The sequence below is a fragment of the Protopterus annectens genome, chromosome 1.part2 (genome assembly GCF_019279795.1).
Source record: "Protopterus annectens isolate FY-2018-M chromosome 1.part2, PAN1.0, whole genome shotgun sequence".
NCBI classification, from domain to species: domain Eukaryota; kingdom Metazoa; phylum Chordata; order Ceratodontiformes; family Protopteridae; genus Protopterus; species Protopterus annectens.
The window spans coordinates 395,814,064-395,838,399 of NC_056727.1; the positions used below are offsets into that span (position 1 = coordinate 395,814,064).

Consider the following 24,336-nt stretch of genomic DNA (forward strand, 5'->3'; position numbering starts at 1 on the left):
CAAAAAGTGTATAGTCATCCCCTTTGGCAAAAACAAAATGCCCACAAATTACCACACAGGTGGTAATCCATTAAGTACAGAAGAAGTAATTAGGGACCTGGGGACCCAAGTTGATAGCAATCTCTCATTTGACAACCACGTGGCCAAAGTGGTTAGAAAAAAATTTTATATAGCCCACCTAATCATGAAGGGATTCACATCTAGATTAGGGGAGGTCATCGTGCCTCTTTACTCATCCCTCATCAGGCCCATAATCGAGTACAATGCCCCTTTTGGGATGTACCTTACCAAACACCTGCAGCAACTGGAAAGACCCCAAAAGTACCTCACCAAGAGGATCAAAGGGCTCAAACAGATGCCATATGCTGCCCGGTTAAAGAAACTCCAGCTCTACTCAGTGGCATACCGCCTGCTCAGAGGCGACCTGTGCCTGGCATATAAAGCCATGTCCAACCCGGAATTAAGGGACATGCTGCACCTCAAAAACTCCAAATCCCATCGAGCTACACGCTCGAGAGACTTGAACCTCAGCACTGAAATAAATAGGACATGCTGGAGGGACAGATTCATAACCCAGAGGCCCCCTTCACTCTGGAATAAAATCCCAGTCCAGGTTAGGCAGAGTCCCTCATTGACTCTCTTCAAGAGGAATCTTGATGAGTGGATGGGAGATCGTAGGTTTACCCCGGGTATCACTTCTGTGTCACTGTTAGACAGAGGCACAGTATACTAACCTCGAAAAAGGGCATAGGAAAATTAATTTAAAATGGGTGGTGAAAGCCAAACATACTCTGGCTAGGCTTATAAATGCCCTAGGGCAGATAGCCTAGTATGAACCTATGAACCTATACATCTTTCAGTTTTCTTTTAACAAGGTGTGTATTAGTGTAATACAGTATATGTCATTGAGTTAGAAGGAACATATCATTGAATTTAACAAGTTTACCAGGGGATGCAGGTAATCTCTGATGGAATCCTTTTGAACAGTACAGTGAGGTGGGTTAGCCAGGGGTGTAGCATGAACAAAGCCAGCTGTTTTCATAATGAGTTTTCAAGAGTCTTTTAAAATGAGTAAGACAGGTGGTAGAGGAAATTTGGCTTTGGGAGTGAATTCCAGGTTCTGACAATTGTGCATGCAAAGAGCGATATGACATGGATGAGGTTTTGGTTAGTAGATCTTAAGGGTCTAGTGGTGATATAGGGCTGTATTAGTTGCAGAAGTGCTGGGGTTTTGTCAGGAAGGTAGTAGACCTTGTGTGCTATTGAGAGTTGATTGAGTAGGAGTAGGTGAGGCAACTCCAGCCAGTTGAGTTGATTGAGGGATAGACAGTAGTGGGATATATAGGAGGCATCAATTGCAAACTTGGCTATCTTGTTGTAATAAGATTCCATTTTGTTTAGTTCTGTGCGGTGGAGATTAGTCATGATGGGGGACGCATAAAGGAGGATGGATAAGAGGTGAGTTCTTGCTATGGTGGCTTTAGTATGTTTAGTCAAGAACTGTTTGTTCCTGTAAAGGAGACCAATCCTTTTATTTACTTTCTTGATTGTTTGAGCTATGTGTATGTTGAATTGTAGGTTGTTGTCTATTTAGGTTGTTGTCTATTTCAATGCCTAGCAGTTTTGTGTGTGCAGTTGGAGAGATCAGAGTATTGTCAGTGGCTGTTATGATAAATTAATTGCTTAGCGGAGTTCTACGAGGGCTAAAGAGCATTAGTTTGTTTTTTTAGGATTAAGTATAAGTTTAATGTTAGTGAGCCATGCTTCAGCTAAAGTAAAGTTATTTTGAGTGAGGGTTTGAAGTTCCTTTAGAGTAGGGGTGGCACGATAATAGTGGTGTAATCTGCGTATTGCAATATTGAGGTAGAGGGGGAGGAAGAAGCTATTTGGTTTGTAAATATGGAGAACAGCAGAGGACTAAGGATGGAACCCTGTGGGACTCCTATGGCTACTGGTAATAGGGGGGACAATTGGTCTTGCCATAGGACTGCTTGCTGATTGCCTGATAAATAGCAGTTAAACCATGATATAGTGGAGGAGCTCATCTTAAGGGATGTTAGAGTTTCAAGGAGTATATGGTGGTTTACCACATCAAACGCTTTAGATAGGTCTAGGAATATGGAGGATACGAATAATCCTTTGTTCCTATGGTACTTGACTATGTTGGTAAATGAGAGTAACGCTGTGGTGGTACTATGTGAAGGTCTAAAGCCATGCTGGAAATTGGATAGTAGATTGTTTTTTAGGAGGTGATTCATTAGTTGAGAGTGAACTATTTTCTCTAATATTTTTGACAGTGGAGATAGAATTGCGATTGAGTGATAGTTGGTCAGTGGAGTGAAACAATATGTGATATTTTCCATGTATCGGGGACTTTACATTCTGCAATAGACCTATTTATGAGTATGGATACAGGATAGGCTATTGCCTCTGCAGTTAATTGAAGGAAATATGCTGGAAAGTTGTCAGCGGCTGGTTTAGTTGGTTTAAGTTTTTTGAGGAGTTTGGCTATTAACTTAGTGGGAACTGGCTGCAGAGAGAAACTGGGGGGCAAGTTTATAGAACTGGGGTGAGCAGCACTGTCCTAAGGATGAAGCAGTAGTTGAAAGTTAAACAGTCTGTGTGAGGATAAGGTTCTCTAGATAGGAGATATGTGCAGCTTGGTTTAATGGTTGTTCATTTTGTTTCTGCACAGATCTATGGAGTGGGATAGAATCAGCTGCTAAGCTGGGAGTAAGTCTAATGAGCTGAGTGGTGAGACTGTGGTATGGGAAGGGAGGCTATGGGACTGAGGTAGTAGATAGTGAACTAGTGTGGGAGACAGAGGTGAGAGTAGGAACCAAACAGAGGAGAATAAGGGGGTAAGAGTGGGTGTTCCTGAAGGAGTAAGAGAGAAAAGCGACAAGGCTAGCAAAGTGAGTGGCGGGTATAAGGCTAGGTATGAGGATGGGTAGGTTGGAAAGGCCACGTACATGCCTGTGAGAGCAGGGGTAGTGTGGTGGGGGGACACAGGGAGGTGCGGTAGCTGACCAGGGGCAGTAAGTTTAGCAAAGGATAGGAATTGCAGTCGGAGATGTAGAGACAATATAACATACGTTATTCAGTCACTGCACTGTTGCTGGAGAGGAACTTCCACCGATGGATCAATACTCCTTAAGAGGAAGTGGGTGGTCTTCAAGGCTGGTTGGGTTTAGACAATGAGCCTTTTCTTTTTTATTTTTAGGTGCCAGTGACGTTATTCAGTCACTGCACTGTTGCTGGAGAGGAACTTCCACCGATGGAGCAATACTCCTTAACAGGAAGTGGGTGGTCTTCAAGGCTGGTTGGGTTTAGACAATGAGCCTTTTCTTTTTTATTTTTAAATACCAGGGACCTGGTCAGTAAGACACTTCACTGCGTTCGGGGGACAGAGAGGATGGAAGATGGAAGAAGAAAAAATAATTCTTCTTTGAAACCTATTTTGGTGTCCAGTTTGTCCGTTTTTAGTAATACAACCTGCATGCTAAATATCAGTGAGTGGATATCTTATTTAAGAATCCTAAGTACCATGGCTCATGTTGAAGACTCTTCTCTCTTAACCAAGGAGGTGAAATTCTGACAGAAAAATTATAGCTTTTGAAGAAATACTGCATTTCTAGAGTATAGTCAAACAGTCCACTTATGTTGTGCTGACAAGGTTATAAAAAGGCTGAAACATGCATGTCCACAACTAGTGGCATTTGGCTTTGTTGGCCTGATTTTGTCCATAAAGATTTAAAAAAAGGAAAAGTAAAAAGTCATGGACATTCAGAAGCCATGTAGCTGAAACACTTGATGTACTTAGGAGGTCATTTGCATATATCTGAAGGGCCCCTGTTACAGGAGGTTTAAGTTATCACACAGTGAAAACTCTAGCTTGGCTATGTTTTTCTTGTAGTTTTTACTAATAACTATTAAGTATCTTGAAATTCTAATTTATATGTTAATGGCAAATGTTTCATTGCATTCACTGTGTTTTCTTATTTTAATGCCCACCACTTACACACAAAAAACTTGTGATTCAGTTAAGCAAAGGGCATTAATCCAGATATTCACCAATGCAAAAGTAAGAGAAAGCATCTCAACTCTACATATATTTTAATCAGTGCACTTTTATACCCCATCCCCTACCCCAGCAGCTCAACATTATAGCATATTAATTTAACTATGCTTTTGTCCATCCTTTCTTTTCTTTTTACACTGTAATACATACATTTCTTTAAACTAAAAAGAGAAAAAAAGACTTGTTTACTTTAGTATCTTTATCACATACAATGATCATTGAAAAGGCTTTACTATATAACATGCAGTTTATATCATAATATTTAAGAAAAAATTATTTACAGTTACTTTTTTCCTTTTTTTTTTCTTTTAATGTTATATGCCTTTCAGCCCCCTCCCCAAATCTTAACAAAGTCAACAAAAGTTCAGTCTTTCTCATCTACCTTTTCTTGCAAAGCAATACTTCACAAATGCGGTTGATGCTTTATAGCCCCACATTTATTCACTAATAATTTCAATGTTGCTGGTCTTCTTCTTGTTCATCTCTATCTCCCAACCCCAGACTCTGGTTCAAGTCTAAGGTTCTACCAGTTTTTGTAGTCAACATCTGTGCTTTTTTCTGTCTCTTGAGTATTTGCCTTTGGTACATTGGAAAAGGTTTCATAGGCAAAGTCTCTCTATGTGCTTTATTACCAGAAAAAATGGGAAGCAGAGTCTCCTTCTGTTTGATAGTTCACTTCTTGATGGATAAACATTTGTATTTTCTCTGTAGCCCATTCTTTATAAAAAAAAATGACCTTGATCCTCCAGGAAACATATCTCAACATTTTCTTATTACAGGGATAAATTTGTTTATCTTCTGACAGGTGTACAGTAAATAATTATTTTCCACCTACACTCTACTACTTCCAACGTTTAGTACTTTGCCCTTCTTCAAGAGTTTTGCCAGGATCAATTCTTTCTGCTAGTTTGTTAGCATCTTTACTAATACAGGTCTTTGCATGGCTAAGTTTGCAGCATACACATGATGTGCACTTTCAATTAAGAAATCCTGCTGTGGACTATCATCCCTGTTCTTATTTGTGCTTTCATAAAATTAATACAATCTGTTCCTTCCTGTTTCACTGGTACAGCAGAAAATCACATGTTTTCTCGTAATGCTGTGTCCTCTAACTACAATTTTTGAAACAGCTCTTTTTTGAAAAGTCTCATACTCGTCCAGCCTTTTCTTTATTTCAACCTCAGATTTTGGCAGTTTTGTCGTTCATCTGAATAGCGGTTTAATACTTCTGCCATTTTCCAGGCTTTGTTATTTGAGTTGATATACTCATTTGACATTTCATTTATTTAATCAGCTCTAAACACATTTGATTTATTTTCCTCTAAATTACTGGTAGCCATCTCTTGTACCAAACCTGGAGCTTGGACTGCTTTTTTGCTGAACAGCTGCTGGATTCTTCCAACTCAGTATTTTTCTTTTTTAGCTGATTTTCTTTCAGGCTCTCTAAGTTTTTTTTTTTTTTTTTAATTTTATTTTTGCTGGCTTGCAGGCAGTGTACTTACTAGCTGGTAATTTAATTTTACTAAAACTGGCAGAATTACTAGCTCTTAGCTGTCAGTTTCTTTTTTTCTTACCATGGGAGAGCTGAAGTCAAGCTGCTGATCTGTGTGCAACCATCTTGGAAGTCATAATATTTACCTGTTCAGCATTTCTTTCCTTCTCATCTGATCCTTCTCCTTATACCACTTCTTTCATGTGCTTTTTGACACATTCAGTTGCTGTCTGATTTTTGTGTGCGTCTATTTTTTCCATTTCTATTTGACACCAGAATGCTTCTTCTAACAAAGCAGAGAGGTCATCTTAGACTTCCTCTCCTCAGGTTGTAAAATGTTCACTATGTTTGGATCTGACAAGTTCAGCAGATATGTATGGAGTCTCATGACTGCAGATACATATATGTAATCATTTTCAAGGAGGCCCATACCTCCTTCAGAGTGAGGAACTGGTTTACACTGATTCTTATTGATAAGTGTGAAACACTTTTCTTGTTTTCATGTCCAACTGATGCAATATATTTTGGGGCCAGTCAATCACCTCAGAAAATCTGTAAATTAGGACAGGAAGAACAAATTGGTTTATAGCTTGGCATGTATTCCTAGATATTAGGGATGTTTTCAATATTAAGTTTAGTCTTGTGAAGTATTGTTTATTACGTTTACTTGCATTTGTCCATGTTTATTGCCAGTCCTTCATCATTTCCCAACTATTTATACACTCGCCCTACCCAAGTTCCTTTATGTCACATTTCTGTACCAGATTGACATTTTCTTGGTGTTGCAGCTTTTCTGCTTTAAAAGTTGCTTTTGCACATTTATCAAAACTGAATGAAATTTTATATCATCTGAGAAAGTTTTAACCACTTGTAGTTGTACTTTCAATTCCTCATGCAATGAACATTATAATTTTAAGTCACCCACAAAAAGTAGATGAGAAATCTTTAATCAAGGTTGTTTCTGGGAGCCAAATATTAACCATGACCTAGTATGTTAAGTAAGCAGCTTAATGGGGTAGGGGCAAGACAGAACAGTAGCAATGATAATAATCACCCTGGAATACTCCCCCCTTGAACTTTTATCCCTAGGATAATCATCTGCCCTTTGTTATGGCTTAACTACAAAGTGGTTTGCCACTGTTTCATGAACACTGTGATGTAATTGATCAATGCAGGATGTACCTTATACATCTGTAAACACTACTTTATCCATGAATGTGGGTTGCTGTCAAATGCTTTTTTGTAGTTTATCCATGCCATACCTAAATTATTCCCCTTTTTACAAGTTTGTATTATGGCTTTATTTACCAACAAATGATCCTTTGTTCCTTATATCTTTCTTTTGTCACCCTTTTGTTCTATTTGGCATGACTGAGTTTTTTTATAAATGACTATAACTGTCTGCATCAATTCTAGTATATAGTTTGTACATCATCAGAAGGTAATTTATTGGTCTATATTTTTTAAGATGGCTGACAGGTTCATGTTTAATGAGGAGTATCATTTTCCTGTTGTTAACAAGTCTGGTGTCTGTTTACAATGTGTATATAAGTAATTCTTACTCAGGGTTAAATCTTTTTGTAAAGATGTTAATACTTTTACCCAGAAGTTAGGTACTGCATTTGGGCCTCGGATCTTCAATTTTGGAGCTTTTCTTAATTTATAGACTAACCTGAAAACCTGGAAGTTGACTGAAGCTAAATCATAGCAGTTCAAGCAAATATGCACATCTCTAGCACCTCAGGAAAAGATAAAATATTTGAAAAAGTAGAATGGTAGTGTCTCAAACAGCATGTGCAAAGACTATACAACAGGTATGTGGCTGATCCAGGTATGGAAATAAGACATATAAGAAAAGCTGGTGGCAGAATGTAGAAGTTCAGGATGTTACCAACAGAAATAAGGAGTGTGGGATGAAGTGGAACAGACCAGGCTATGAGGGAATGTTGGCTGGTTAACAAATAGGCTAAGAGAGCAGTTGCAGTGACAAAGAAAGAGGTCTCAGGGAAACTCTACAAGCTTCTGGAAAGTCACTCTGCAGATGGCCCAAGGAAACTCTATCAGGTTGCAAGGAAATGACAGAGTGATAAAGATAGTTATCATACACCATTCATAAAGGATGCCATCACCAGTCTACTCACCAGTCCAGAAGATATCAAGGACAGATGGTAGGAGTACTTCCAGTATTTTCTGAATGAAGAAAACCCTACAGAGGCTCTACTCCCCCATGCACAGCCTATAATGAAATCCACCTAGAAGAAGTAAGACCATGACTGAGGGAGAAGTCATGCAAAGAAGCAGGCTGAGATGAAGTCACAGCAGATATGATCAAGATGTTGGATTAGCTTGGGAGAAATTGCTCCTAAGGGTACTCAAATTGGTATGGGGAGAAAGATGTACCACACATGACATTTTAGCGCTAGTGTATAAGATAATGAGACATTCACAACTGTGGACAGTACAGCAGTATGAAACTTCTGTCACAATGTATCAAAGTGCTGGACAGAAAGACTGTTAAATGAATTTACAGTGTAGTAGAAAGTAAGATGGGAAGTTAGCAATTTGGATTAATGATGTAGCACAACTGACCCAATGTCTGCAGGGAGACTGATAGTGGAGAACAAACTTGATTTGAGAAGAGTCCATCTGAGGTTCCTTGATTTGGAGAAAGCATATGACAAGTCCCAGGAAAGTTGATTAAGGCATTCATGCAATGGTTTGAAGTCACTGGTAGAATTAGCATAGGCTATGTATAAAGGCCAACAATACAAGTATGAGGAGTCTTCTGACTCACTGAAAGGTTCCTGGTGAGGGTGAGTGTGCATCAGAGTTCAGCTATGAGCGTACTCCAGTTCACACTAATGATGGACTAAATTAGCAACCAAATTGGAGGGATAGATCAACAAAGCCACTGTATACCTACAATGTGGCACTATGAGCAGACTCTGAAAAGTAACTTCAGCAAACTGGAATGGAAAACTGTAGACATATGGGATGAAACAGTACAGATAACACTGCTGTCATGACAGCAAGTGAGGGGAATCAGAATAAGGTGAAATTTGATAAAAAGGAGAAACTTCAAGTATTGGAAGGGGTGGATTAGGAGAAGGTAAGTCTGAATGAAGGGGCTAAAGCTGGAATCAGGGGGCTGCAGCCAAATATCACAGAGTATCAGGGGTATTTGACAGAAGAATGCCAAAGAAGCTATGAAGTGAGGTGTACAAAACATTGGTATGGCCAAAGCTTCTATATAGAAGAGAAACCTGGGAAGTGATGAACTGGTAGGATGAACATGGTGGGATAACTAAAGAAATGAGGACATCAGAAAAAATTCCAAATTAGCTCCAGTTATACAGACGGTCAAGAAAACAGATTCTGCTGCAAACATCATACATGCAAAAGAGAATATGATAATTTGGTGAAGAAGATTTGAGAGAGAGACAGGAAGAAGGCAAGAGAAAACACTGATGTCCAACAAAAATATGGATAGATTGCATGAGAGTTCACCAGCAACCATCAGGCATGGCTGTTAAGTTAGGAGAGTAACACTGAACTGGGATGGGTGGTAACAGCTGAAGGAACACTCCGAACCCTTGTTGAAAAATGGTAAAAAGGAAAGATGATGATGATGATATATGCATGTACAGAGGTGTATACGCACACACACACACACACACACACACACACACACATGCAAACAAACACAACATGCATACACACATAAATGTGTGAGCGTGTGTGTGTGTGCGCGTGTGTGCGCGTGTGCGTGTGTGTGTGTGTGTGTGTGTGTGTGTGTGTGTGTGTGTGTGTGTGTGTGTGTGTGTGTATTTTTTGGATAGATATATGCTTATATGGTTTACTACCAAAACCTTGAAAGGCATTCCATCAAGTAATGACTTACTCAACAAATAAACTTGAAATTACAAACATCAGAAAGGCACAAAGACGAAACCAGTAATGTACCAGTCCATTTTTGACATAGTCAGCATTAGCCAGTGTGCCTTACTGTCCAGACATGTCCAGCTGACATTTTGCTGTGCCCCCCCCCACACCCCCTGCTAATTATATATACAAACTCTGAGATCGCACTATAGTGAGGAAATGGGTACATTTCCCAAACCCTACTGCAGTGCGATCTGCATGCAGAACTTCGACTTCACAACAGTGAATCCACTTCGCTGTTGTGGAGTTGATCATTTTTGGTTCGCAAACTGCATCTCGAACATGGGCATCTTGATACCCTGCACTTCATCAAAGTGGTAGTAAATCTGTTTATATGCAACTTATATATATATATATATATATGTAAATATATATGTATGTATATATCTATATCTACATCTATATATAACAGAGAGAGAGAGAATACAATTTCCTTCAGTTGGTCAACTAATACAAATGTCAACATCCTAAAGGTAAATCTCTATACATCAAAAACAGAAATCTCAACTTCCTAGTATGCATGTGCCAAAGTTACTGCTCAGCACATGCAAATATTAATTTAAAAAATAAAATATAAACAACATTCCCCTATTTGGAGGCCTGTACCACACACACTTCCTGCTAATTATATATATTAACTCTGAGACCGTACATTCCCCTCGGAAAGAGAATATTCCTCTACCCAGGGATTGTTGATTTTTATCTCACACACCTGTCGACTGTCTGTATAGTCGACCAAATGCAATCAATTAAACAGATGTCTATCAAACCAAAGATCTGAAATTACTGAATCCCATTTTGTCTACACTCAAAATATCGAACCTAACTTCACTGAAGCAGCAGAACAACGAAGATCTTCCCAGGGTAAGTAACCTGTTGTGCAAGACAATGAACTTTGCCCTTTTCCCAACTGTAGTACAATCTCAAGAGTTGGTATATGTAGTTAGGGGTGTGAGTAACCCTACATCTAGGTGGGTTAGGGATGTTGCAGTTTGGGGGTTTTTTTTGGGTAATTGGGTGGATCTTCGTTGTTCCGCTCATTTGATGATGGGATTTTGATATTTTCAGTGACGACAAACTGGGATTCGATAATATGGGATTTTGAAATGTAATCTTGTAACCCCTGTTTCCCAAAAGTGCATTTTTTTTTCAAAAATGCACTTTTGCAAAAAAAAAAAACTAAGTGAAAAAAAAAACAAAACAGCACAACACTAACTACATTTATGCAGGGGGACAAGACCTGCTAGACCCCACACCCCCTCTACTTATATATTCTCACTCTGAGATCGCACTACAGTTGAGAAAAGGGTATAATCCATTATCCCCACTGTGCTGCAATCTAAGCAACAACGTCTGTTGCTGTTTGCTTAGTTGCCTTTTCATGAAATGCACTTTCGCGAAAAAGGGATCACCAAATTACGTTTTGGAGAAATATAATTTTGTTGGGTCGAGTACACCCTATATATGTATGTATGTATGTATGTATGTGTGTGCGTGTGTGTGTGTGTGTGTGTGTGTGTGTGTGTGTGTGTGTGTGTGTGTGTGTGTATAAATATGTGCGTATATACACATTATATATATATTATATATATGTATATATATATATATATCTGTGTGTGTGTGTGTGTGTGTGTATGTATCCATGTATATGCCAGGCATAGATATCCAGCAACTGGAACAATCACAGAGGTTCCTCATTAAAAGAATACAGGGCATAAGTAAAATGTCCTATGCAGACTGCCTCAAGGCCGTATCCCTGTATTCTGTCTCCTACAGGCTTTTGAGGGGAGATCTATGCCTGGCATACAGGGCATTGTGAGACCCCACTCTGATGGACCTGGTGCATATCCACAAGACAAACACCAGAATTGCCCATTCTAAAGACTTAAACCTTGCCTGTGATATAAATAGGACCTACTGGAGAGACAGGTATGTTTCCCAGAGACATACCCCATCTATGGAACAGGCTCCCCATCCATGTGAAGCAGAGTTCCTCCCTATTCCAATTCAATTGCAATTTGGACAATTAGATGGGAAAAGGGAAATTCATCCCTGGTTTGGCACCTATGTCTCTAATGGACACAGGTAACCTGTAAATAGTTCATCTCCGAGGCCCATGCTTACACTTATCAATGGTATCAAAACTTCTCAGAGATTTGGGATGCATGGCTAGGCTTAAAAAAGGCCCTTGTGTTCATCAGCCCAGTAAATACCTATGAACCTATACATAAAATACCATATATTGAGCAGGAAAATCCTTGTCAGCGGTGGCCCAGGAAGATAAAACCCACAAAAAGTTACAGTGTCATACATTAATACAAAGAATAAAAGTCACATACGATAATAATTGTAGTACAGAGACATAGGATTTAAAAAAAAACATTCAATAAAGTACAGAATCTTATATATGTGCCTTTATGTGTGTGTCTGTTTGTATGCATACATGGATAAGTTTCATGCTGGCAGCAAGCTGAGATGATGATTCGGGTAGACCAGTCTTTTTTCCAGCAATGATCTCCATCTCATCTTGTGTGATTCTTCAGGTGCTCTCAGTTCAACAGATAGATATAACTTGTCAAATGTTTTTGCCCTGCAGCCACCTTCAAATGAACTGTGTCTGGTATACCTCCCAGTGGAGGCACGCAGGAATCCTCATGAGCTTATCGAATCACCACACCCGAACGTTGAGATCCTTCTGAACTGCTGAGTTTGTCAGTCTGCTATGGGAACTGATTCCAGCTACCCTGTAAAGAAACCTCATTTCTGCATTGTTTACTTGTGACCTCCTTTAACCTGGTCCCCTAACCAAAGCAAATGGCCATACATGAGAATAAGGACATAGAACTGACCTGAAAATCCAGAATTGTATCTTACAGCTTAGGATGTACTTCATCAACACAGTGCATTGCAGTGCTATAGTAATTCATTCACTAGTGAATCTCCTGAGTCCCTCTGCTTTCACTTGTGAATACAAACAAAGCTAATTAAACATGACCATCTGAGGTAAGTGCTCCTCCCTCACCTGCTGTAAGTGCTTGTGTGTGCATGAGTGGGTGCATTCATATGTGCCTTTGTGTGTGTGCATGTGTTTTTGTGTGAATGTTCATATGTGCAGGTGTGTGTGTGTGTGTGTGTGTGTGTGTGTGTGTGTTCATGAGTACAGTGGAGAGTCGATTATCTGAACTAGTTGGGACCTAAGGTAGTCTGGATAATCAAACATATAATTGAACCATTGAACTGCATAAAAAACTTCTAAAAATGTTTTTGATGAATATTAAACAAGAAAAATAAAACAAATTTACTATTAAGTACAAAACAGCATAGTATATTGTTGTAGTATAAGCTCAAAAAACACACTGAAGCAAATAAGTATAATACTTACATATTGAGACTTTATGATTTTTCTTACCCAAAAACTTTGGAAGCCTGCGTTCGGATAAATGATGTTTCAGATAATCGACTCTCTACTGTATCAAATAAAAACAGTTTGTGGGAAGACCTTTGATTAATTTAATGCATTTATAACTGGTATAATTTAAGTTAGTGAGCTGATCCAAAGGAAAACTTTTTAGCCACAACCTGGACCAAATGGCAAAATTACACAAATATACATTAATTGTGTCTGTGAACTTCACAATGGCAGTAAACATGGAAAGACTTGCTATGGGATTAATCATTCAAGAAATAGGGAACTTCCAAACACTGAACCCATCTCAGTTTGGATTTGTCAGGGGCAGGTCATGCTTACTCACTCTGGTAGATTTTTTTGAAAAGGTCACGAAAGCAATGGGTGAAGGCAAATGGTACACGCCCCTTCCCTGGACTTTGCCAAACGTTTGATACAATTCCCCATACAGGTATAGTAGAAATGCTAAATAATCTGAGAGCAAACCCCTATGTCACCCACTGGATTGCCAGATGGTTCACAGATAAGATACATGAAATCAAAATAGGGGACGTTACCTCCACAAAGAGAGCAGTCACCCATGGAGTCCCGCAGGTTTCTGTGATGGGATCTGTCCTGTTTCTTTTGTACTTTTCTGAAGTAAAAGCAAATACCAAAGGGCTCTTGGTGACAAAGGTAGTCATTGAATCCCCAAATGACCTATCCATCCTGCAGGAAGGCCTATCCTAAATAAATAAGTAGTGTCAAAACCATGGACTGAAACTAAATGCATTATTGTACCCTTTGGAAAGTCATCTATCCCAGAGAACTACCACATTAACAGTACACCTGTAAGAGCTGATCCATTTGTTCGGGATTTGGGAGCTTATGTAGACAGTGACCTATGTTTTGACCAACATGAGTCCATTGTTATAAGAAAGTCTGTCGATATTACACAGCTTATAAACTAAGGGATTGTGTCTACATCTGGGGATGTCATCCTCTCCTTTAACTCTGCTCTCATTAGTCCAATCATTAAATATCATACAGTCCCTTTGGCATAAATCTGTCCAGACACATGCAACAACTGGAATGCACACAGAAATATCTTACTTATGTGAATAGCAATCTAACCTTTCCCCACCATGTGTCAATTTTTGTAAGAAAGTCCTTCTATATTGCACAGCTTATAAACAAAGACACTGTGCCTAGATCTGGGAATGTCATTGCCCCCCCCCCTTTTCTCAGCTGTCATTAGACCAGTCGTTGAATATAATGACCTTGTTTGGCATGTATCTGTTCAGACACGCGCAATAACTGGAATGCTCACAGAGATACCTTACTGAAAGGATACAAGGTCTAAACAGCATGTTTTACATGGAATAACTCAAAGCCCTGTCACCATACTCAGTATCCTAAAGACTGCTAACAGGTGACCTGTGTTTGGCATATAAGGCATCCTCTGGCCCAATACTGATGTATTTACTGCTCATCAGTAAGTCAACTGGCATCAGAAATACTCAGTCTAGGATATAAACCTCATCTGCAATATCAAATTAATGGTTTGGAGGGACAAGTGTATCTTGCAGAGGATACCACTGTTCTGGAGCAGACTCCCCATCCACCTAAAATAAAGTTCATCCTTGTTCATATTCAAGCACGACTTGGATTTATGGATGGGAAACAAAAACTTTACTCCAGGACTGACCCTGTACTATTAAGGGACAGAGGCACCTCATAAATACTTTATCCCATGCATGTGTCCCCTCATATCATCTATTATATGATCACAGTTATTCTCTTTAGGGTTAATGTATAATTATCAACCATGGGATGAATAAGGTTATTCTCTAACCAAATGGGATATGTTAATTTGAGCACAAAATGGGAAACTGAGTAGGTTTAAAATGGATGTGTGAACCTATTAATTAAGCACTTTTTCAAATTGATTATATACATCTAACACTGAAGAGATTTTTCAGAGATATAGATTCAAACCTCTAAACAACAGCTACAAACAGGTTTAACGAAGAGAGATTGATGCACATATTAAAACTTTTAGAAACCATTTAGTCTGCTCCTTTATCTTAGAGGGTAAAGCCCTATCTATAGTTCAAGTGACATTAGCTTGGTTAGTGGCCAGAGCATTTGACAGCAGAGGTAGAGAGGATGGGGTGCCTACCCTGGAGTAGGCAAGATGATGACTTCCATCTGACTCATGCCACTGCTCTAGTGACAGAGCCTTGGCTTTAGAGTAGTGACTGTTCACAATGCTGAAAGCCAGTACAAGGAAGATGTGGACATGACCATCTAAACCAGTGACCGGAGTTTGTGTTGATGTGGAGTACAGGAGTATTACACATGTGCTACAATCGGGATTTTTGGTTGTCCTTGTCGTGATCCAAAGTGCATATGTTACCAAAAGGGGAGGGATCAGGCCACACAAATGCTATCATTGCCAGGATTCTGGCAAGAGCAAAAAGTACCCTCAGGATGCCTGGATGATAACTTCCCCTTTGCAGAGTGATGAATGGGAGGCTTGGTGGTCAGCCGCCATGTTGGAAGTAAAACATACAAAAAATGCCTATTAGAATTAAAAAAATATATATTCTCAGCATGACAATTGGACCTGGGCATGACTTATACATTTTTACAGTACTGAATATCATAATGTTGTAACTTATAATCCAAAAACTCCAAGGAAAGGGTGCCACAGAACCAGGAACCAACAAAACCACAACAGGCACCCAAAGAGGCAGAAGGTAATAATACTATGTAATGGCCCTATGTAAAACATGTGGTGCATTTTATATTGGAAAAACTACTCATAAACTCAAAAGGAGGATTTATGAGCATTTATATGCTATTAGAGTCGAAGATATTAAAAATGCCTTGTTTAAACATACACTGACATGTCCCCAAGCAAAATGGGGCTTCTTTGTTGTAGAGAAGGTGCAATGTGATGTGAGGGGGGGGCCGTGGGAAAATAGGATAGAGGTGAGAGAAATATTTTGGCAGTTGTTATTGGAAGCCAATAAATTCCCAGGGCTGAATGAATACATATCCATTGCCCCTATTTTAAAAATGAGAGCTGCAAAACTATAAAATAAGTTTATATAATGTTTTGCAAGTTCTTTTTGTTGGTTTTTGATTCAAGTTTATTTATCTGTCCAACACATTGTGATGGTTTTAGTATTTATATATTTATTTTAAAGTTCTTTTAAAAAATGTGTGTGTTTTTATCTACTTTCATCTGTATTTGTGGAAAGTTGGTAGGTTGTCATGAATATTTTAGTTACAGGATTTAATTGGTGTCAATTAAACAATTGTTTTAACTACTAATTAGATTGGGAGGGGTATATAAGCAGGCACAGCCTTCATTCTTTATTTACATCTGAGGAAGTCTGGTGGACGAAAATGCTTTGTATTGTGTGGCGTTTATGTGATTAAACCTGCTGCTGCTTACACCTACAGGCTCGTGTTTTATTATTACCTTCTGCCTCTTTGGGTGCCTGTTGTGGTAATGTTGTAACTTAGCTTTAAAACACACATAATGCAGTCCATTAAAACATACTTTTAAAATAAGAAAGTGAATGTAATTGGAAGGTTTTAGGTATAATCTTCATGATTTATAGGGAATGCAACATACAACCTAAGTCAAAAACTGAGAGAAAGGAAGAAATAAAGATAAAAGACAGAGATACTATGACACTGCCAGAGTGCAGAAATAGATCTTCTGTGAGAGTAATGAAGATGTTTGCTGAGTGGGAGTCTGTATAATTATAAGTGCAAGCAGAGAATGAGGGTACTTAACAACTGGTATTAAGTCAAGATGGAAAGAGATGGATCAGAAAACTGAAATGGTTTCAAGACATGAAAATCATAAATATACTCACAAGTTAATCACCAGTTTAATGTCTACAGATGCTTAGGTTTTGTACATATCTTGACAGGAATGGACCCTATTCCTAAGTCAGGGCATAATAAAGTTAATGAAATCAGTATTACTTCAGTTTTTGATGTTAACCAAGAGTGCTCTTCTCAGCACGCACAATGTGCCCATAATTACCTCCCTTTGTAGTTCATATAGGGGTTACATGTATTGGTGACATGTTTAAGTTTGATTGGGCATTCTTTTTGTTAGTCTTGCTGCCTGTACTAATACTGGAACAATCTGGGTATCATTGTTCCACACTGCTCATTTATGCTTGCAAATCACACTATTTTAAGACTTTGTGTCAATATAAGACAATATAATTACTGGGTGTAGCAATTTCAATGATCACTGATACTTTTGTCTTTTATTCTATGTCTACTTTTCTTGCATATATTTTTATGAACTGTTGGTAATGAATGATCCCATGTAATACAAACTTTGTCATTGTCAAGAATGCTTTGTGCTTCATGTCTCCAATGCTTCTCAGCTAGTTCTGTATTGCAGTGGCATAGCTAGAGTTTATGCCGCCTGGGGGTGTTTTTGAGTTTGCTGCCCCCCCCTCAAGATCATGGTCAAATGGGGCCCCCATACACAGCCCTCCCCCTGCCGCCATTCCAGTGTCCCATTACTTGGCTATTTCTCCCCATTTACCATAAACACTGTAATGTGCATACTGCTTATGTTTTATTTCTACAATGATTATTTGGATTTCATTTAAAACTTTTATTTAAAATTTTATAGCACAAACACTGATAGAACCTGCTAAACAAATCAATACAGTCTCACAATGAAAACTCAAGACTACTAGGCATATAGTTCCACAGTTTCTTTTGCCTCAGAAAATACATTTTAATTCATACACTTATTCTGTCAATTTTCAGCTGATCAATTACTACTATTTGAAGAGGGCCCCTGTCCCTGAAAACCACGCGAATAGCTCTTAATTGTCATACAAGTCTGCAGTAAATAATTGAAAGTAACAAGTACAGAACTACGTGGTGATATGTAGTTATGTGGGTGGGGATCCCACTTCTGCAGAGGTCTCAGACTTGGACTCACATTTAATGCCCCCCCCCCAACAGGTTTTCTCTTGTTAAGTCATAAAGATTATGTCAAGCAGCAACCAGAAGACACTAACGTTCCATGTCGTTTAGTATACGAAAAGTGCGTTGTGATACAAAAACTACTGCTCCGTTAACTTTCAGTAAAATCTGAATAATAACTAAAATAGAAAGTGTCCCTGGTTTCAAAAGACAATGATCAATTAAATACACCCTTAAATCAAGCATCACTGCAAAACAGGTTGATAACCAAATCATCGAAAGACGCTGTGGTCCTTTTTCCAGTATTACCATCATAAACATAATAATTCCAGCTTAAACATGTGTCTTCTTCGTTTTAACATTAAACTAACCGGGGGAAAAAGCAGGGCAAGTTGTGTAACTAATGACCCAGTGCACTCACCGGTAGTTTGTTTGGAAATTTAGATCGAATAGTAGCGACTTCCTGTTTTCTTGTGGCTAAAAGAATTCAAAAGGATAATGGACTGTGTAAAAAATGCGTACAACAAAAAACACAAACATACAGCCCCTCCTTACGCCATACAAGCAATCCCGTAACTCCCAACTCTTAAAAGTTTCCAAAAAAAAAAGAAATACCTAGACCTAACCGCAGTTTAAAGGGTCTGCAATCCTGAATCCGCTCAGCTGGCGGCACTGATAACACAAGCTTGCAACTAGCACCAACCATTAACCTTTAAAGTGAATGTTACAACATGCTAACTAGATGCATATCCTCCTTTTAAAAACTGCCAATACTACTCACCTTTTACACGACTGATGTCACTTATGTTTGCTAAAAACTGACTGTGCAAAACTGTGCGATCAAGATCTAGCTAGCCCTTCTGTTACACTCGTTAAGCTAAGTGAGTTTTACAAAAACCAAAAAAAAAAAACAGCTTAGCGAGTGTAAAAAAAATACACACACACACACACACACACACACACACACACACACACACACACACACACACACACACACACACACACTCATTGTAAACCCTTATTCTCAGCAAAAGAAAGCAAGGCAGAAGAAATTAATCGGCTACTATCGTGAATTATATTTTAAAAAAAGTTTACTTACAAATAAATCAGGCCACGAGGGTAAGCTAATACAGGCAAGGCTTGGAAAAACATGTTCCGTCTGGAAAATACTGTGTACTAGAAACACGAACACGAAAGGAACTTCTCTACCACCTGCAGCTAAATTTGAGTATTCCAAGGCTGGGGGAAGGACCAGGCAGCTGTGACATGAAAGAATGGGTGGGTTTGACCAAGAAGCAGAGGCCGGCCATGGTGATATCACTTCGGGGGAGGGAAATGTTAAAAAAAATATACTTCCACTGCCTGGCCGTGATGACATCAGTAATTGGGGGACTCCAGCAGGCTTAAGTAAAACGCGAGAGAATGTTTTTAAAAGTGTAAACATTCCTGTACGCTAAGGTAGGGTTGGATTACCGAACTCAGGAGGAATTAATATTTTCTAAACGCTGCTTTCTTATTTGTTTATGCAGGAAGCTGTAAATAGGGACGAAAATGGCAGAGAAGTTGAGGAAAGTATTTTACAAACCTGTTGTACTCCTTTAACATTAAAACTTCTCTGCCCTTGAAACTCACATTCATTGAAACCCACATTCAAAGAAAATGCATCTGGCTAGTGTCAAGTTTACCTTGCAGATATATTTAAGACCATGCAAACATTCATGTGTTCTTTGATTCGCCTTCCCGATTGTATTAAATTATATTCCTTATATAATACAGCACAATTGTTTGAGCGTGTTTTAAATTTGTTTTGAACATTTTTCCAGTAAGCAATGAAACAAAATGTATGAACCAATAATGACAAAACTGCCCTATTCAGAGAATTTGCATCATAAAAGTCTACTTAAACTTCTGCCATTACAATCCACCAATATCAGTAAATATGCACAATCTCTGCAGAGGTAAAAGTCATCTACATAATTTCACATTAAAGAGATCTGTAACTAATGAAGAGGTTGCTGCTAGCAAACAACTTTCTATTTCATTGTTTCATCTACAAATAAAGTGCCTGTTGCCCTTACAGAATAAATTGCCTATGTTTTGTTAAAAAATAAGCTCATAATCTTGCCATAGGGAATGAATGGGAAATTGATAACAGGTTCATACCAACTAGATAAACAACTGCAAAAAGCAAACTGATGAACAAAATCTAAATAAGTTCCAGGCAGGCAGGTAGACCGGAGTCCACATGTAACTTTAAATCAAAATAAATTTATTTGTGTAAAGCACTTTTTGTCCAGTTCTATACATGAACTTCTTCAGATACGCTGTTACTAAAGGAAATTGTGCTTAAAATACCCTCCCTTACTAGTTATGTGATCAAAAGACCAATCAAGAATTTAAAGTACTTTCTACATAAGAACACTTATATTACTCAGACTTTTCTCATACAAAAGCAAGACTAAAACTTTTTTTAAAAAACAAATAAATGTTAAACATGAGTAAGAACATGAATATGAAAATCTAAATTCCTATTCAACTACTCATAAATATTATCTTTTTAAAATTTTCAATTTTAAGATGCTGTGGATAGAACTTGTCATTTAAACCTGGTAGTATATATGCATCCAGGTGTATTTGCCACAACAATTCAGATAATTCCAACATTACTGTCATTGGACCACCTATTGGGGTTAGGCCGCATCTGCTGTATTATCCAAAATTTAGAAGTGTGCCCTGGGTTCAGACTGACATGTTTTCCTAGGGCATTTTTGCCCTTATTCCTGGAAATACTATATAGGTGTTCCTTTCACGTAATTTTCGTTCTGTTTTTCCTGTATAGAATGAAGGGCATTCTTGACATCTAGCCAGGTACACAACCATTTTAGATTGACAATTGCATCTATTATTGTTCTTCGGAATTTCATCTCAGGTAAAAGGGACTTGGTTGGTAAAATAGGAACAAGTCCGAAGATTATTTACAGGAGGGGCATAAATTGGAAAAATATTTTGGAGAAAGAAAAAATTAAATTGAATAGAAATCTGGGTACTTTTAAATGTGGCAGCTGCCCCTATTGTATATATATATAGAAGAAGGGGATTATGTAGACGTCAGGGGCATGAAATTAAAGTCCAACACAGTACAGTATCAGCAACCCATTTACATACTGTGGGAGTAGAACCCACAGCCTTCTGCATCAAAAGCAAGTATACTATCTGTTGTGCTACTAACAATGCAAACAGACTTGGCATAAGCAGCACTAAACTACTCTTCTCCTGAAGCTCTCACCTCCTTCTTAAATTCACTTGACACTCAACTAGCTCTCTCAACTTTGCAACACAAGAAATCTGGAAAAAGTCAAAATGTATTGGGTGGGGGACAAAGGCCCAAAATCAGGGATATATTTTAAACATTGCTTGTATAATCTTAGAAAGTTGCTAGAATAAAATGTTTTGTGTTACCATGCAATTCGAGATAGGAAAACTGAAACTTAAATGGCTATCATTATTTAGTGAATTAATTTCTCACAGATTTGCCAGAAAGCCACACATTTTAAGAGGAACAGACCAAAAGTATGAGCTAAACATTCTGTGAAAATCTGGACAGTTGAGAGCTATGGACTCAACTCCTTGAATCATAAACAAGTGGTGGCATGGGTAGAGAATTCAGACTCTTGCCCCTTGTACCTAAGGTGCAGTGTTTGAGCCTGAATAACATTAACCACCAGATATACCTAACTGAGGCATTTTACACACACACACACACACACACACACACACACACACACACACACACACACACACACACACACACAGATACATAGAACCCCAGTGCAGCAGTCTTGCCACATTATTGTACCTTTCAGCATACATGAACTTTGCCATTCATTTTTCACATCCAGCAGCAAGATGTGCAACTGTTTCCCGTTCTGTTTTACAGAACCTACATTTTTGCCTTTCTCCCATTTTTCAATTAACTTTGTAAGCTAGAGTGTACACAGCCCACTATTTTGGGTCACCATTATAAGCCTTTCTTCTTTTGGTTTCAGTTAATCTCTCCTTAACCATCCCTGCATCAAATCTCGGTCAGCATGAGGTTGTTACAGATGTCTTCTATTTCAGTTTTCTTTCCTTCTCTTCTGAGTATTTTCTTTATATACTTTTTTTTTTTGCACTTTTAGTTGCTGTGTTATTTTTGTCACCTTCTGATTTGATTTCTTTTCCCACTTTATTCTGAAATGCAGATGCTAAAATAAGCAAATATGTCGTATTAGACTTCTCCTGCTTTAAAACTTTCACTATGTTTGGCTCTGATGAAGTCAGCAGATAGGTATACTGTTCTCCACAACTGCATTATCTATGCATGTAGTCAATTTTGAAGAGGCTCGTACTTTCTTCAGAGTGAGGGATATATAATTTTGGCATGCTATGGTCTTTATATATCATTTGATAAGCATGAAGCATTTTTCTTGTTTTCATTTCCAACTGATTCAATATTTTGGGGGCAGTCAACACGACAAAGTTCTATGGTAGAACAGGAAGAGTAAACTGATTTACCATTTGGGCTTTATTCATAGATGTCAAGAGACATTTCAATATTAACCTTAGTCTTCTAAAGTATTCCTCACTCAGCTTTATTTTCAAAGATATTTCATGACTATTTCAAAGACATGCGTCTGGAGCATTTCTCCCCGGGCCTCAGCTGAAAACCTGGCTTTGTTCCAAGTCGCACTTTCCCGGTGAATAAATAATTTGTTCATATTTTATTGCTGTCCCTTCCACCCATTTCCAAACATTTATACAATCCATCCTTTGTCTCACATTCCTAAGGCAGATATTTTCTTGGTACTGCCGCTTTCTTTTTTAAATGTTGCTTTTGCACATTTATCAAGACCCAGTGCCATTATTGTATCATCTTTGATGAGATAGCTTTAAGGTTTGTTTCTTGGAGTTAAACTACAGCCATAGCCTAATCTATTAAGTTAATAGCTTAATGAGTTAAGGGCAAGACAAAACGGCAGCTTTGACAAAGAATCACCCTGGAATATCCCCCTTTGAATTTTATCCCTGGGACAGTAATTTGTCCTTTGTCATAGCTTAGATGCAAAGTGGTTGGCCACTGTTTTATACTCACTGCAATGTAATTGATCAATGTAGTGTGTACTAATACATCTGTAAGCATTCCATTACCCATGTATGTGGGATGCTGTCAAATGTTCTTTTTTTTTTTGTAATCTATCCAAACCATACTTAGATCCTTTCCCTTTTTACCAGTCCTTATTATTCTACTTTCTTATATTTCACTTTTTCCCGTGTTTTACTTTATTCATTGTAAATAAGATGGTTATTTAGTAAAAAATAGTCCCTTAAACTGCATCCTTTTTCTTTTTCTTTACACAGAGAGATGTTGGGCTTAGCCATTTTTATTGAAAGTATTGTTAACTTAAATAAAAAGTTAGTAAGTAATCTGCCAAGTTAATATAATTTTATAATGCAATGCTATTGAACAAAAGAAATAGCTGACTAAAAGTAACATTTATAATTTTATTTATTGTCATTATTTTTTTCAGCAATGGACAGATGGCTTGCGATCTATTATTCATAATTTCAGAGCGAATAATGTCAGCCCAATGACATGCCTCAAGAAACAGTGAGTGTTTTATTTATATTTCTGTATTACTATTATTATTATTCATAGTAGTAGTAGCATCAGTAGTAGCAATAGTAGTAGCAGCACTAGTTCTTTTTTTTTTTTGCTAAATTTATATTTTGCTTTGTTATGGTCTATAACATAATTATTATTGTTTAGTAGACTCCAACTACATAGTCACTACAGTATCTTAGCTCATGGCTAGACTTTACAAATCTTACTCATCATATTCTCATGCAGTTAGTTATAGGCATATGCAAACAATAAACTGTAATTACATTTCCAATTTTTCACTTATCCAGGGGAATTTATTTATTCTGTTTTTTGACCAAGCAGATCATGCTGGATCCGTGGCTCCTTTTTAGCAAAAAATTGAGCTGGCATGCAATCTACAGAAAAGTTGGCCAGGGCTATGTCAAACTCCTTTCAGACAAATCTAAACTAACTGGTGCTTTCCCAAATATTAATAGATATAACTCTCAAAAATCCCTAGGTAAGACACTTTAGAAAAATATACAAAACATTAGCGGTATTGCATGAGAGAGATAATGTTTTAGCCTTCCATCACTTTCTGTCACACATTCCTAGCTGATTCATATTTCATGAACATATGCCTGACCCCAAACCCTCATTCCTGCATCGCCAGCACTTACCATCTGTTTTGAACCTCTGGTCAGAGCATTTGGTATGTAAACAAGTACCTGCGTATACTTTTTATTTGCTTATCCCACCTTGATCCTACTGTTCTCAAGCGCTGATACAACTTCATGATCTCCTCCTGTTCCCCTCCTGTCACCCCCCTTCTCCAT

At 38.1% G+C, this 24,336-nt stretch overlaps 1 protein-coding gene across 1 annotated transcript in view; it reads left to right on the forward strand.

The window, feature by feature from the left end:
- PLCB4 (phospholipase C beta 4) overlaps nt 1–24,336 on the forward strand; it is a 1,792,792-nt gene that overhangs the window by 538,154 nt on the left and 1,230,302 nt on the right. Inside the window, exon 6 of the mRNA XM_044056592.1 lies at nt 23,448–23,527. Coding sequence (XP_043912527.1) covers nt 23,448–23,527 — 80 coding nt within the window. The remainder of the gene's footprint in view (nt 1–23,447; nt 23,528–24,336) is intronic.